Genomic DNA, 17,336 nt, shown 5'->3' with positions numbered 1-17,336 from the left:
AATGCATCCTGGCTAATTAGAAGTATTCATATCTTAAAAAAGAAACTTACACCAAACTTTCGAAGTGTACATTTTTATAACGTATTGTTAGGTTTTGACTAAAGTACTAAGCAGAAGCACTTCCTGCTTTTGTAGGAGCCAGAACATTCTTATTCTGTCTCTTTTTTGGTGCGTATTGCACTGTAGTTTATTAATTGTTCTTGTCTTTGCGTGTTTTAGTCTTCTCTTTACCAAAGTGAAGCTGGAGGAGGTTTTGTTCGGACCTGCTGCAGCTTTACAGACCTGTGCAGAAATGCTGCAGTTGTGGCAAAGTCGCTATGATTTTACCCGACTCAGGTAATGTGGCACATCTCTGTTAGAAAAAAACTCTGATTTTGATATTCATTTTGCTCCGTTCTTCCTCACTTCTTGTTACTTGTGCTAATTTCCAGTTTCCTTGGTTTCTCTATGGGTGCTTCTCAAATAAAAGGCTGTGTCTGGGTAAGGCTGCATATCTCGGCTGCCACGTCATCAAGCGCCGCTGAAGGCATTCTCAATTTGGAGCCTTCATTTCGCGTCCTTCATTCAGCTCATTTTGAAGGATGCATCAAGTGTATCCTTCGCGCTCTTCAGTCACCCACAATCCATTGCATACATTCCAATTCACGAAAAAGAACTGACGGAAAATGAGTCGGCGCTGAGCTTGAGTTCTGAGTTCATTATGAAATGTAAGACAAAAATAATGTTTTCGGAGATGTTATCTTTTGTTTTTGTTTAAATTAATCACTTAACACTAAACTGCCAATGCTGTAAGCCACTGGGAGGCCACAGATGGTTGTCATTCACTGTACTGCATTAATAGAAAATCAGTTAATATTTTTGATACAAAGTATTTTTCCTAAATTAATAAAATTAACAAAATTTGTTTTAATAGTATTTTTGTGCTGTGACCGTGGGGGCGGGAACACATGTGACCTGGCCATGTGCGCTTACTAGACCGTCTCCTTCTAGCGTTTAATACACTAGGGCTTTTACATAGATAACGATGATAAGCTCTGGACATTTTTACTCAGTATGGATTAATCTAACAGCCTATCACACACCAGATATAAAGCGTCAACAGTGCAACAGTCAGTGCATGTCGCTAATAAGTGATTTCTGCATGTCTGTGTGTGAATGAATCATCTGATGATACACAAACTCACACGCATGTGATGCTTACGGTGTTTTCATCATCTGCTGTCTCAATATGTAAAGACATGAACACATGAAATTCATCTCCAGAGCTGCTTTGAGGGTCACTTCACAAGCTTTTCATTAGGCAAAACTACCCTCAAATACAAAGTTGTTCACGACAAACTGTCAAAATAAAAGTACTTCAAGAAATTATGACAGAAATACTGCCTATACTAAAATGTACTTCTCAAAGTAATAATAATATTATTATGATAATAATAATATTATTATTATTTCTAAGGGATATCATACAACCAAAATATTTTTTCATCCATATTTTAAATGTATACAGTTCTGTTGTGCAGCATCTTATTTGAAAAATTGTTTTTTAATGTTTTGTTTTGTTTGATCATTTGATTAAATTGATTAAATTATTAAAGTTTATATAAATTTGTATTAAATCAAACCCCCCCAGAGAAAAACAAAAAGGATTTAATGGGGCCCCAAAATTAAAGGGTAGCTACTCTGCGGAGTTTAATTTGGAACAAACAAGTTTATATGTTTACATTCATTCTCAAGGTCTAACAATGAGAATGAATGTAAATGGTAGGTAAATGTATATTGGGATGAATATCAATATCGTATGAAAAAATATACGCTGAGGAGGACTCCAGCCTACAAGCCTCCAAAGAACTAGACTAGGAAGGATACAGTCTCACTAGGATGCAGCCTTCCATTTGTGAAGCACCCTATGGCCATGTGTCCACCAAAGTGTTTTAGCAAGCTAATAACGCCAGCGCTCTTCTGAAAACATCTTCCTGTGTGCGCTTCAGTGGCGCAGCATTTTTTTTTCAGTTGAGACAGTATATGTACTATATGATATGGAATATCCGCAGAATTGTTACTAATATCTGATTTCCCTGATAGTATGTTTCTGAATATGAAAAATGTTGATACAATGTAAAGTATTTGGTTTGGCTTTTGTTTTCAATGGTTTTGTTCCGTTGTTCTCGTCTGTTGCCATTGTCCCAGCAGGACGTGGTCGCTGTGGTATTTGTCCCGCCCCTCCTCCACTGTGATTGGACGGCTGGGTAAAAAGTGACAGTGATGAGTGCTGCGTTTTACCAAAGTTGAACATTCTTCAGCTCTCGGCGACCAAAAAAAAAAAAAAAACGCTCAGATCCCATTGAAAACAATTGAAAAATGAAACTAGCCTCAGGAAAAAACAGTTTGGTGGACACACGGCCTACATGTCCTGATTTGTTTCTGTAGCTAGTAGCTTTGTTTATTTCCTCATTTAGTCTGTGAATTTATAGCCCAGTATTTCCATGTGATAGAGATGATGTGATTTCATGTGTTCCAGTGAGGAGGATGACACTAGTAGCATACCCCCTGATCCAGGCCCACTGAGCAGGAAACCCAGCGGCCTCCATCTTACCCTCCCAGACTTCCAGGAGACAGAGACCGGTGTGTATCATGAGCATGTGTGATTGCATGTGTGTTTATGTAACTGAGATGTGTGTCATGTTGTGTCAGGGTCTCAGAGCGCTCCGTCTATCGCGGTGTCCCGTCTGGAACAGGCCATGTCGGAGGTGTCGGCCCTCAGCTCCACCCACAGACATGGCCCTGCCTACATTTGGACCACCCTGGAGCGCATCTGGCTGCAAGCAGGTACGTCGTAAGTGTAGAAATTACACTTCTTTTTTGAATATCATTATTTCTTATATCTCTACATTTTATTAACGTTAACCAGAATTAAATTACCGCTTTGATGTTTGCAGTAACAGGGTTTCTGCAGGTATCTTCAAATTAAATGTAATGCTTTTTAATGCCATTTTTAAACTTTTTAATGCCATACATGACACTAACCACAGATAATATATATATATATATATATATATATATATATATATACAGTACTGTGCAAAAGTCTTAGGCATGTTAATATCCCCCACCCCCCGTCCCCCCCAAAAAATGGTTTTAAGTCAGTTATTTATATCTTTTGCTGTAGTGTGTCATTAGGAAATATCAGTTTACATTTCCAAACATTCTTTTTGCCATTAATTATAATAATCCAGTGAGATTTCTGTATTCACAAGGTCTGACGACAGCAGGTATGATCTGATCTCACCATCATCGAGTCCGTCTGTGATTACATGAAGAAACAGAAAAAACTGAGACAAACTAAATCCAGAAGAACTGCGGGAACGTCTCCAAGATGCTTGAAGAAACCTTCCTGCAAAGCTACCTGAAAAGCTATGCGCAAGTGTACCTGGACAAAAGCCGTTTTAAATGCAAAGGGTTGTTACACCATATATTGATTTGAATTAGTTAATAGAAGTTAAATCATAAATAAATTCAATTTGTGATTTTATTATTGAAAGCATTCTCACTTTACAGCATTTTAACACAAGTGCCAGTACTTTTCACAGTACTGTAGCTTTGAAGGAAGGTTTCTCTGGATTTAGTTTGTCTCAGTTTTTTCTGTTTCTTCATGTAATCACAGACGGACTCGATGATGGTGAGATCAGATCATACCGGCTGTTGTCAGACTCCTTGTGCATACAGAAATCTCACTGGATTATTACAATTAATGGCAAAAAGAATGTTTGGAAATGTAAACTGATATTTCCTACTGACACACTACAGCAAAAGATATAAATAACTGACTTAAAACCATTTTTGGGGACATTTTTGGGGTGGGGATATTAACATGCCTAAGACTTTTGCACAGTACTGTGTATATATATATATATATATATATAAATATATATATATATATATATATATATATATATATATATATATATATATATATATATATATATATATATTTGTGCGTTCAATCGATTAAAAAAACTCAATTAATCACAATTTTTTTCTGTGATTAATCGTGATTAATCACAATTAAAAAAACGTACATTTTTGTAGGTTTATATCTAGTTTATATATTTTATAATGTAATAATTTCACAATTAATCTCCAAATTAATGTAGAAACAACATAAAGACAGTATATTTCAAATATTTGTTTAATGGCATCTTTTTTATGAATGAAGGTCAGTCTCACTGGTACTAATACAGCTATTGATGTATGGTTAAAAATGATGTTATTTTCTTTGAACTTTGATCAAAACTGTTATTTGATTAACTTTACTGTCAGACAGAATCAGTGTCTGCTGTCCCTTTAAGACCAGCCGCTGCTGACAGAGACGTGGATCTCACACGAGCCTCATTCTCTCACAACTCTTCACGTTCATTTAAAGGGTTACTTCAGGATTTAGCATTAAGCTTTGTATTAGTAGAAAACCTGTAGTATTTTCGAATTACCATGCTTTCCACCCTCATATCTCCCTGAGACAAGAGATTTATGTATTTTTTGTCTGGAAAAAATCCTCCGATGACGCAAAAATCGTCATTTTGCGTCATCGGAGGATTTTCTGGACAGAGGCTAAAGACTACAGGCAGTAGATGGCGTTGTTCCGCATGTTTTCAGCCCGCCCATAGAGGGTGGGATCTCACTCAGAATGTACACAGTGTCAGCCGTCTTTCTTTGGAAGCTAAGCTAGCAGGCTCTTGTTCTGTGGAGAAAGCTGAATAGTAGGAGAAAGCTGAGTAGTAGGAGAAAGCTGAGTAAGTAACCATCCTCCTTTTCCCGGACTTGTCCGGCGGGCGAGATCGTTCAAAATGTCCGGGATTCAGCTTTTGCTTTCTGCGGTCGCCATTCATTGTTTACATGCACACCTTTCAATCTAGCTGAATTCATTCCGATTGGTGAATTTGAATGTAGTGTTTACATGAACGCTAAACAAGTGATCGGTTGATGTGCGTTTTACCATTGCTAAGAAAAATTCCCGCTCCTCCGTGAGAGATGCGAGACCCGGCTCAGTAATGACGCCACCGGCCTCGCGCTGTTCTCCCGCGGCCGTCAGCCTCGTCCTGCTCGCCACAGTAAACATGATGAATGGCGACTGTAGAACGCAAAAGCCGAATCCCGGACATTTTGGACGATCTCTAAATCCCTCGCAAACTCATCACGTAGGCTAGCTTTGTTGTTTTAAACTGCGCACTCTTACCGGTAGGCGTGGCCTCCTAAGGCAGCAAAGCAAGTGCATTCTGGGAGTTGTTGTCTTTCATCCACATAAGCCAAAAATACATTTTCTGGCTTTTCTCAGTCTAGAAAGCTCCAAATTCAAAAATTTCTTCACATTTCTTCTACTTAAATGACCTATTTTAAATACACATTCATCTTCCCAGAGGTGAAGTATCCCTTTAAGACTTTATTTAACTCAAGAATGCTCTTATGTTATGAAGATACTCAACAAAACGGACATTTTGGCATAATTGTGTGTGTTACTGTTTGTTCAAGCCAAGTTCAGGTTCAAAGTATTTGCATGAATTAGAGCGGGATCATAAAGCTTGTCAAAGGATGACAAAAATTAACAGATGCTGCGTTAATTGCGTTAAATATCCATTTCTAATGGAATTTGCACTTTCCCATTTTTCTGGTCTAGTTTTATTCCTGTCCACCGCTGTACAAAATGCCTGCGTCACCTCCGCATCACGGCAATTTTGCTCCGGACAGAAGCAATTACCAAGCCGGTTCCGCATGTTTATCACACTAACATACATATATATATTCCTAGATGACGTCAGCTGAAAGTAAAGTGTTTCATATGCAGATCTTCTTACATTTTAATGAAATATTAAGTTTGTAATTGTTTTTTGAGGTTTTTTTTCTGTACTCATGTTGACTTTAATACATTTGGGAAGTCATTGACGTACTATGACATTATTTGGATGTTATTTTTGCGTTATTTATATGCTACTCTGCATGAAATGCGTTTCCCATGGATCTTATACTGGGTGTTTGTGCCCTCTTGTTCCCATTCCCAGCATTCCTCTGGCATGGGTTCATTTCCTGTCTAAAATGGGACGTATCCTGGTTCTGTACAAATGAGTAAATGTGAGAGCACAAGAGCGGCCCATTGAAAGAATGGGAGTGATGTCACACTCATAGTTCAAAATAGTACTGAGCACAAGGGCCCACTGAACACAGTCCACCATGTAGCACATATTTTTTACATCAGCTGTCATTTGTAATCTGTCTGTGTTTTTATGTGCTTTGTTTCAGAATAACAGAATAACATAATAATATAATAAATAATTCAAACGTTTAAAATAAATGTATTTTTAACATTTAAATGTTTAATTTCATTGTTATGCCACTCAGCATGTGTTGTCTGTGAAGAAACAACATAGTACAAAACTGTGTTTGCAGTGCAAAGACAGCTATTGATGGTAATTGATGCAAGAAACGCCTATCACAACTAAGTATGCAAATAATTACCAGAAAGAAGACCAGTTACTCTTCAGTATGCAAATATTACAACAACGCCAGCACTGTTACATTTTGAATGTTGAACATTTCAGCAAAATCAGTGGGAGATCTTATATTTTAAAACCAAAACATTCGCAAAATTTTGCCATGGGAAAAAGGACCACTGTCTATTATCAATAGTGTAGCGATGTATGAAATGCAGCTCACGCAGAGGTCACTTTCAAACCAGTGTTATTTTATTATTAATGTATTTAATAATATTTTGAATTAGCTTTTATTTTTACATTTACAGGTTTTATATTAAAGGTGCAATAGGTGATTCTCTACAGAAACAATTTTTGTTATGCTGGTTGAAAGTCTCATCCTGATAGCAATCACAATGTTAAACGGTCTAAATGCATTTTTATAAATATATATATTGTCTGTGGAAGGTGTAGGACCATAAAACGTTTGTTCAATTATTGCATTCGGTCCGAATGAAATGCTACTATTTGTTCCCTGTCAGTCGACGTGTGTTTTGCATACCACTGCGCAGCCTGTTCACACAGACATCATACGTCATCAGCGTGTTTGGACGCCGATTTGCAGTGAGGGTGGGATCGTATGCTTTTAATTCTAGCAGGCTAAAGTTAGCATTTCCCAGATCAACTATTGCACCTTTAAGTTTTGGTAATTTTGTTGTGTTTTGACATTTTTATTAGTTTCTGGTTTATATATATATACATATATATATAGCTTTGATTTATTTGTATTTCAGTGCTGAATCTGCGTAGGGAAATCTTTTGCCCTCTCTCAAACTTGCGATTGCTTGAATTCCTATTAACATGACTGGCCTGTAACAATTCAGGAACAGCAATAAATGTGACCACACCTTAAGGCTGCAATTATCTACAAAACATAGTTTTAATAAGCAGTTCAGTATGAATTAATTGCAGACAGGTGTGAATAAAAATGTAAATACACTGCTGCTATCTTGGAAGCACTATACATGTATGCAATTTTCAAAACTACTTTTTTGTGTGTGTGTGTGTGTGTGTGTGTGTGTGTGTGTGTGTGTGTGTGTGTGTGTAATAGCTGCCTAAATTCTCCTACCAGTGATTCTGTTTCAACAAACACAAATACACAACAGGCAGCAGTTGATAAGAACTGTTTATTTGTGTGTTTAGCTGTGGTGAGTCCTAAATGCTAGAGTAGAGCTGCAGATGCTTGTACAGCACTCAACACATGGCCTTATTTAGACATGAGCATGAATATCCCTCTATGAGCCTGAGTGTGAGATTTAAGGGTAGAAAGGGGAGAAGGTCATCATGCATTTGCGATTGCAAATATGTTGCCTAAGCTGCATTTTAAATCATCTAGACAGAACAAAATGCGGCATTCGTGCGATTCTCCTGGTTGAACCACAGCTTGTCTGAAATGAAGCATGTTGGTATTCACTCCTTTACTCTGAGAGAGTTGTAATGCCGTGGCAGCAGATCCGTCTCTGAGAGTGTTGATGTTCCAGATGGCTGTGTCACGGCGGTGAAGTCAGAGACGTTTCATAAAGATGAATCATCATGCACTCGATTAGAGATAATCTCACAATAAGAGAATCTCACGATATGACAAAGCTGTCACTGAAACAAGAGAGTTGTAACTGTAATAATATAATTTTAGTGTAATGTCACAAAAACAATTATGCCATCAGAATGTTTTATTATTGCTCTCATTGATCTCTTGTATGTTTTGTGATGCCGTGCTGACCAGGGGAGCTGTTCGCCGCTGACGGGCGGATGAAGGAAGCTCAGTTCTGTGTGCAGGAGGCAGGAACTCTCTTCCCCACCTCACACTCAGTGCTGCTGCTCAAGGGCCGTGTGGCTGAGCTTAGGGGCAATGACACCGAGGCCAAGAGCCTGTATGATGAAGCTCTCGCCATCAACCCCAGAGGACACCATATACTGCTGCACCTGGTGAGTGAAACACATCCACAGACACATGCTGTGCATCACACTCACTCACTTTAACATCTTGAACCCTAAAATTAATAGATATTTAGTTCCACTTTGATGCCCCTGAATAGTGATCTGACCAATACCACCTCGCCCCCCTCCCTTTATATATATATATATATATATATAATTTTTGTATATGTATATTTGTTCTTTTGCAATTTATGTACATATGTATGTATATATATATGGATATATATATATATATATATATATATATATATATATATATACAGTGCTATGCATAAGTTTAGACACCCATGCTAAAGTTGACTAAAAAGAGGAATAAAAAATCATCGTTTTGGAAATTGAACTTAATGCCTTAATTAAAAAAATTAGGAAAAATCCAACCTTTAAGGACACCAGTTTTCTTTGTGAATGAATAATGTATCGTAAATAAATAAATGTTCTTCCTTAAAATACAGCGTGCATAAGTCTGGACACCCCTATGTTAAATTCCCATAGAGGCAGGCAGATTTTTATTTTTAAAGGCCAGTTACTTCATGGATCCAGGATACTATGCATCCTGATAAAGTTCCCTTAGCCTTTGGAATTAAAATAGCCCCACATCATCACATAGCCTTCACCATACCTAGAGATTGGCATGGGGTACTTTCCATAAGATCATCTCTCAATGCAAATCAAACCAGCTATTAGGCTAACTGAAATAAAACCATGCCAATCTCTAGGTATGGTGAAGGCTATGTGATGATGTGGGGCTATTTTAATTCCAAAGGCTAAGGGAACTTTATCAGGATGCATAGTATCCTGGATCCATGAAGTAACTGGCCTTTAAAAATAAAAACCTGCCTGCCTCTATGGGAATTTAACATAGGGGTGTCCAAACTTATGCACCCTGTATTTTAAGGAAGAACATTTATTTATTTACGATACATTATTCATTCACAAAGAAAACTGGTGTCCTTAAAGGTTGGATTTTTCCAAAATTTTTTAATTAAGGCATTAAGTTCAATTTCTAAAAGATGATTTTTTATTCCTTTTTTTAGTCAACTTTAGCATGGGTGTCTAAACTTATGCATAGCACTGTATATATATATATATATATATATATATATATAATGTATATATGTATATTCTTTTTATAATATTTTTATAATGCTACTTTCTGTTGTATGTGTTTTGTATTGATGGTGTTGTCTAACTGTGTTTTGTTCTATGTTCTGCTTTAATAACAAAGAAAAAGAAAAAAAAGAAAAAGTTAACATTATTAGTATCACTTATCCTATAGTGTCTTGCCTTAAAAATCATTTTTAATTGAAGTACTAAATACTAAAAATAAATAAACAAAAAGCTAAATAAAAATGTAGAACAAAATCACATAACAAAATTACAAAAAACTTCAACTAAAATTAAAATAACATAAAATCTAAAAATAAAAGTTAATTTAGAATATTAATAAATACTATAATTGTATATAAATAAACACTAAAATAATACATACTAAAATAATCCGCTGGTATGAGACCACATTGAAAGTCTGCCATTTTAGTGATTTAATAATAATCATGTCACTCTTTATACAGACGGTCAGACGTTCTTGCTTCCATAGAAGACCATGATGCTCTTCTGATCATTTTCAAATCATGTTAGAGAACAGGATCTTGTGAAACTTGTGGAGTTCATGCAGCTTCAGTGCTGCTGTTATTAAAGCAAAAGAGAAAAAACAAATATTAAGAGAATATAAATTCATATTAATAAATTTTTCATAACATATAAAGCTTTGAAGGTGACTTGGGATATTTTGATTAAGTCGTTGCATATGCAACTTACTGTACGTACAGTACAGTATGTGCATCTTTACAACCCACAGTGATGTGTGCTAACATTAGCTCTGCCTCCACTCTCTGCTCTCATTGTGACTGCATAATGTCAGGCCCTTCATTACTCATCTTCACTGGAGTAACCGAAGTGAAGCTAGGCCATTTTCTTCCTACTGTATATCTAGCCAATCAGAGTACGCGTCCCCACTATTTTTGGACAAAAGACGTAAAATATAAATTCCCTGAGCTGATGAGAACTAATTCTGTGCTTGCTGGTGATGCCCTGCATAGTTCACACACACACACACACACACACACACACACACACACACACACACACACACACACACACACACACACACACACACACACACACACACACACACACACACACACACACACACACACACACACACACACACACACACATACAGACAGCCTGTCTTCATCAGAACGTCACACCACTGATTTCTCTGACTTGAGCTGCTATGATTGAACTGAAGTGGAGTTTTGAGGGAATTCTCCAAATGGATCCAATCGGGAGAAGTTAAACATTTCTGTTCATTACGACCAGAGAGACCAGCGCTCTCGTTACGCCCGCCAATCCTCTGAGAGACAATGTATTTCAGAGCCTATTTTTTCACCTACTTCTAAAAGTAGAATATTATGACACAATTTACTCACATGTTGTTCCAAAACCAGGTAAATCTCATGGAAATATTTCCAATTCACACAAGTCAATGTAACGGAAATAGCAACAGATTTTTTTTCTTTTGTATTATGACGTACACGTGAGTGAAAAAGATTATGGAAAAAGATATAATTGTTGGGTGGGACTTAGCTGTCCATCGGTTGTTGATTGGATCGAGGTAGATCTGAATGTTGTCAGAATTATGTTTAGTTTCATTGTGTTTTTGATCATGTATTTAGGTTTCTGGTATATTTTTTCAGTGAAGTGTTCTCCATACCCTTGATAGTTTCCTTGGTTACTCATTAGTTAATAATTATGTTCACATCTCTCCCATTTAGTTCCCTTGTTAACTCTTTGCATATATACTCTCTGTTCTGTTTAGTTCCTTGTCAGCTCTCATCCTTGCGTTATGTGGTAATAATTATCTGTGTATTCTCCAAGTGTTTATTAAAGTACCTTTGTTTGTTAATTCCGCATCATGCATCTCCTTGAGACCACGATATACATTACAAATGTGAGCTTGCAATCTGTTATAAGAAAGGGGTGAGGTTTAACTTTACTAAATGAAGAAGTCTGGAATACATCACCAGAATCATTTCATTGGAAGATCGAGTTATTACACCCCAACTCCACCCCAAAGATCCGTGCATTGGTATCTTTCATACGGTGAAGCCACTGCAGGGGCGCGTGGTCTGAACAGAGAGTGAATTCCCATTCCAGGAGATAATAGTGGAGGGTGAGAATGGCCCATCTAATCGCCAGACACTTTTTTCAATGGTGCTGTACTACGTCTCTCGCATAGAGAGCTTACGACTCCTCTCCCTCTATCTCCGGGGACAGGACCACTCCAAGCCGACGTGTCAGTCTGCAACAAAAAAGGGAGAGATAAGTCAGGAGAGTGTAATTGCAGCCCACCACACAGAGCAGCCTTTTTCTGGGAGAAAGCCTGCTGACACAGCTCCGTCCACTGGACCGAATCTGGTGCTTTGTTTTTAGTTAGGTCAGTCAGCGGGCTGGTGACGTCCGATTCATTTGGCACAAACCTTCTGTAATATCCCGGAGAATCTGAGAAAATTGGCCAGCGCCCCAAACAACCTGAAAGGAATCGTAACAGATTGGTGCAATCAAAACGGCGTTGTGAAGGCTGTTTTTTCTTTGGAAATAGGCAATAAGGAGATCTGCCAATACCTTTCAGTTAACTCCAGTGTTGAATAAAAACGAACTGTACCAAGCTGATCAAGCAATTCGTCAACCTGCAGCATTGGATATGCGTAAAATTTAGTGGTGGGCCGTTATGGTGTTAACGTGCTGCGTTAACGCGAGACTCTTATCGCGCGATAAAAAAAATATCGCCGTTAATCTATTCTCAAAGTTGGGTTGGGAGCTGCCCTATACTACACAAGCTATGATGACGCAATCTACCCGCGGCCGCGAGGTACACCCGGCTGCAACGCATCATATTCGTCGTCATCTTAAGTAAACTGCTGAAAGTGAAAGCTGGTGAAAAAGATCGGTGCAACATCCATTATTTGGACTTGGTTCGGATTTAAGCCGTCCGACGAGCAGCAGCAAACTATAGACAGAGTGTGTGGGGTCACAGTTCGGTAAGTTAACACACGAATAATCCGTTCTACCACCTCAAATTCAAAACGAAACATGATATCACTGAATACCAGTGCGCGCGCGTATTATTCCCAATATATCTTAGTGGTGTAGCACATAATCTCTGTATGCGCCCGATTTTAAGAATCGTTGTTGTGTTTCTTTTTAACTGAAAAGACATCAGTTAGACAATATTCTAATTTTAAATTTGGGGTTTCATAAGCTCCAAGCCATAATAAACATTAGACCTACTTAGGTCTCTGCACTTAAATTTTATTTATCTGCAAAATGATGTTGTATACTTACAGTTTTGCACAATATATGTTCTCAAAACTACATACACCCTTTAAAAAATATATATATATATTTAGCAGTTGTTTAGCAGGGTCTGTGTAACCTGTTCTGAAATGGTTTTATTATAATATATATCGTTATCGCAAGAGGCTGCAATGTATATCACAATATGGATTTTAGGCCATATCGCCCATCCCTAATTGATAGCCTATAGTAGTTGATAATAACATAGGCCTACCTAATGTTGCCTACGGATGGTAACAGTACAGTAGTAACCTTTTACAGTCTATGAGTAGAACAGCTTTCTCAAGCAGTTTGTGATGCATTTTGGAAACAGGAGATGAGCCCCTGGTCTAATGCGCCACCTGGCTTGAGAAACCCGTTCTCAAAGACTTACTTTGATAGTCATTATTTGGGTAGCACACATATTCTGAATGCCTTCGTCAGAATTCAAATGAGCCATTTTAATCTAGATTAATCTAGATTAATTTCAAAATTAATCTAGATTAATCTAGATTAAAAAAATTAATCTATGCCCACCTCTAGTAAAATTTCAACACAGCATTCACCGTGCAATAATCCACACAGAATTGTACAGAGCCGTTGGTTTTAGGCATAGGTTTTAGTTCTATTACTCCCGTTTCTAGCACCGCCTCCAATTCAGTCTGAACCTCCTTTTTTTGTGTTTAGGTAAACGATACGGCTGGCTGTGCACCACCACACCCTGCTCAGTCTCAATATGGTGGTGAATGAGATTTGTTTGACGTCCCAATTTTTGGCATCTTCGTGAACGAACTTCCAAATAATTTAATCGTTCGACCAGGCCTGTTGTTTGTGGGCAGTGTTTCCCCTAGAAATTTTTCCAGCAGCGGTGCTGTTACGGGGGTGGGGGGTGGGGGGTCCGGGGGTGCAAGACCATGACCCTTAAACCATGACTTCTGGCAAGTTTTGTGGATAGAAATGGACATTGAGACATACAAATTTGACATACCATCAACAGAAGGCATGATTATTGCAGCACATACCTTGAACTGGTCACAAACAGGATTAGGACAGGATTATTCATGTTTTTCTTTTGTGTTAATTTTCAGATGTAAGGTAGAAATTGATAGTGGAAAAATGAAACTCTTTCCTCCCTCATCTGCACTACTGATCTTTTTTCTGTAACACACTTTAGCACTTAGATACATCATCATGTAACCAGTACTTTCATTTATTTTATCCTGTAGACATTTTGAACATTAAAATCCAAATGAAACTTTTCATTAGTTTAAAAGGTGACTAGCTTGCATAGCCTATTTTACTTCACTAACCTCCAGGGACGTGCAAAGAGTTCATCAGGGCCAGGGGCTCAAATGTAAGAAAGACAATTTGCTGTGATTAATCGCAATTAATCGCATTTCCCCCAAACTTGTAATCATCAATATTTAAATGTAGAATCACTAATTAAATTAAACAACACACAAAAAAGGGGGAAAAAAGAAAAATGTCCACACAAATTGGACAGAAAATAGCCCTATTAAAATATAAAACATCAATATATTATTCTTCATTCAGTTCTATGCAACATACTCAGATTTAACAGATTTATTTTTTGACTAATTATCAAAATAAAGTATAATCATACAAAGCTCTTATTACCAGAGCATGTGATCAGAGCAGGTAATTTTACCATTGTTGCCTAGCATTGCTATACCAGCTCAGCAAACAGAAGTCTAGAAATTTCACGTTATTTGAGCGGACTTTGCTTTTCTAGTGCGTGATCGGTAGCCTACATCAGTGGTTTTCAAACTTTTTCAAGAGCGACCCTTTTTTTTTTTTTTTTTATTGACGTGACCCATTGGCCTATATAGGCCTATTCTTAAGCCTTTTGTTAACAACCGCTTTTGATGATGCACGTGCAGTGGCTTATCCGTGACGCGATCGTAACGCAAAGTTGATTCTGCACTCTTTTGATCTAGCTAAAGCTACAGGGATGCTAATTAACCGATTAACCATTAACCATTGTAAGAATTTTAACCAATTAATAGCCTACTATCGTTTGCTGTATGCTTAAAAAATTCACTAAAAATATTCCACAACAAATCCTTTAAATTTAATGATATTCAGAACAGAACAAGAATAAAAAATATATATATAAACAAGCCAAAGCGAAATAATTTAAAGCGAAAGTGAAAGTAAGCGGCGTTGGGCTCACGTAACTCTCTCATTCGAATAATTTTTTTTTCCATATTCGCGATTTATTTGGATGCTAAACTATTATTTATTATAGGCTTCTAAGAAAAAATTAAAATGATTATCCCCCCAAATTTTAAATATTTATAGGCTTCAAAAAATATAAAAACTTTTAATTTAAGTGAACTTCAAACAAACCTTACATAAACCCATTATAAATGTCATATTTACCTGTGCCTTTCCTGTCTAACAGGTATGAAATACAGAAATTGAATAAGGTTATCAAAACATTCTGCACTGCATAAATTATAAACTAAATATAGATAAATCCTTATTAAAGCTACAAGCATTCTTTAGTCAAGAGCAGTTAGTAATTTTCTCAGAGAATTAGCTGCTGCCACTTTAGGACCAGCCACAGCTGACGATCTCACGACGCATCCCATTCTCTCACTACTCTTTACTTTCATTTAAGATTTTATTTAACTCATTTAAGACTGTTCTTGTGAGGATACTCGACAAAACGGACATGGCATACATGTGTGTTGTTCGTTCTAGCGCGAAAGAGAACTTGATACTGGCGCGCATCTATCTGTGGGTCGTGTGTGTGTGTGTGTGTGTGTGTGTGTCAGGAGGACATTCACTGACAGCGCGTTCTTTTTTGTCTTGTCGCGCATGAAAAAGCATTGCATGAATAAGAGCGGGATCATATAACGATAGCTTAGTCACCTGTTGTTGTTTCTGGCGTTTCATCGCCTGTGCCGCAAATGCGATACCACGGAGGAGCAGGACCGAGCCTATGTCGATGCGCGCGCGTCTGGGAACATCGCGTGCACACTAGCTATAAACAAATTTTGAATTTTGAAAAGTGGGGAGGACATGTCCACCCTGTCCCCATAGGAAATTACGCTCGTGGGCTTCTTTGTACTTCACTCACGTTCCAATATCGATCCCTCTTCAGAAAATCACCCTCTTCACATGCGCAAAAATGTGCTTGGAAACATCACAGTGGAGCGGTGCTTACGCTGAATGGCACGAATTGTAGGCTATTGACTATTTAAACAGAGCAGTGTAATTTTTATGTGAGGTTGACTATTTTATTTTGATAATGAACCGGCTGCGATGTCAAGATTGCAATGCTGGAATATGTTGTGTGCATGTGAGGCGCCACCGGCATGATGGAATCATATAAATATACTCCGTTATTTTGTTCAGGACATCATTCGAAACTGCAAAGTATTTATTTATATTTGTGTACACTCGCAATAAAACACAACATTGTGCTTTTGTAAAATAAAGAAAACAAACAAACTGCCGTCTCGGTTTCCTTTCCGTCAACTGGTTTGTGAGGCGCCGCGCCTCACAGAAATGAACCAAACTCAGCAGCATGCTGCCAGTTTTTTCTTTCGTTGTATTAATCTATTAATTGTTTAAATAGCCATATTGCGCGTGTTTCTTTTATATAGGCCTATAGACTATGATTTTATGAAAACAAATTTTGTTTTTTAATTTAATTATATTTTCCTTAAATCATCCTGGCGACCCATTTTTTAAGTCTCGGGTGGGTCGCGACCCAGGGTTTGAAAACCACTGGCCTACATGATTGGAGCGTTTGGGCCGTAGGAGCAGAACGCGCAGCGCAAAGACGGAGCGGAACGTTGAGCAGAGAGCGCAGTACGCGGACACACGCACGGAACGGAGAGCGCGGCGCAAACATGGAGCGGAAAAGACCCGCACGGGAAGTTACTAAACAAGCTGCGCGAGAATGAAACCTGATCGCCGAACACGGAAGGGCGGGACGGCATATTTTCCATAGACAGTAAAAAAATGGACACAGCGACCCCATGGACTTAAACGGAGAAAAGTTCGTACTGCTTTCTCCTTTCCACAAACGCTTGCTCACTCTCCCGTGGCGTCTGTCGTGGTGTCGTTGTGTCTGTCGCCGCGTCGCTTCTGAGTGCGCTTTCCGCGCGCCCACATTTGAAATATTTGCATGTGAACGGCCCCTTATGACAACGTGTGTAAGTGAATGTCGTGATATTACTGATCATGTGAAGATTTTGCAGCGGCGCTGAAAATCCAGCGGCGGCGCTGCGCCGCTGCTTAATACATTGTAGGGGAAACACTGGTGGGTGATAGACGCTGGTGCGAATCAATTTAATGCCCAATAATCTGTAAAGTTTGTTTAATGTTCATGTTATAAATGCCATGCCCTGATCAGTGAGAATCTTTTTCGGGATTCCCACTCGGGAGATTAAATGAAACAGTGCGTCTGCTACACTTTTTGCGGAAATGCTGCAGAGCGCAACTGGT

General features: G+C 38.1%; 1 protein-coding gene across 3 annotated transcripts in view; it reads left to right on the top strand.

Annotated features, from left to right (window-relative positions):
• ttc7a (tetratricopeptide repeat domain 7A) overlaps positions 1-17,336 on the top strand; it is a 91,035-nt gene that overhangs the window by 56,484 nt on the left and 17,215 nt on the right. For 2 of the 3 annotated variants that reach the window (XR_013819517.1, XM_079855035.1), the window contains exons 17-20: positions 220-336; positions 2,519-2,622; positions 2,692-2,826; positions 8,242-8,444. Coding sequence is in view for 2 of the 3 variants with exons in the window: in XM_079855035.1 (XP_079711161.1) it covers positions 220-336; positions 2,519-2,622; positions 2,692-2,826; positions 8,242-8,444 (559 nt within the window). In the remaining variant the exon portion in view is untranslated. The remainder of the gene's footprint in view (positions 1-219; positions 337-2,518; positions 2,623-2,691; positions 2,827-8,241; positions 8,445-17,336) is intronic. The other variant, XM_079855036.1, reaches the window with a different exon arrangement.

This window comes from Squalius cephalus, assembly GCF_949319135.1.
Source record: "Squalius cephalus genome assembly, chromosome: 21".
In the NCBI taxonomy this organism is placed as follows: domain Eukaryota; kingdom Metazoa; phylum Chordata; class Actinopteri; order Cypriniformes; family Leuciscidae; genus Squalius; species Squalius cephalus.
This window is presented reverse-complemented; position numbering and strand designations above follow the sequence as displayed.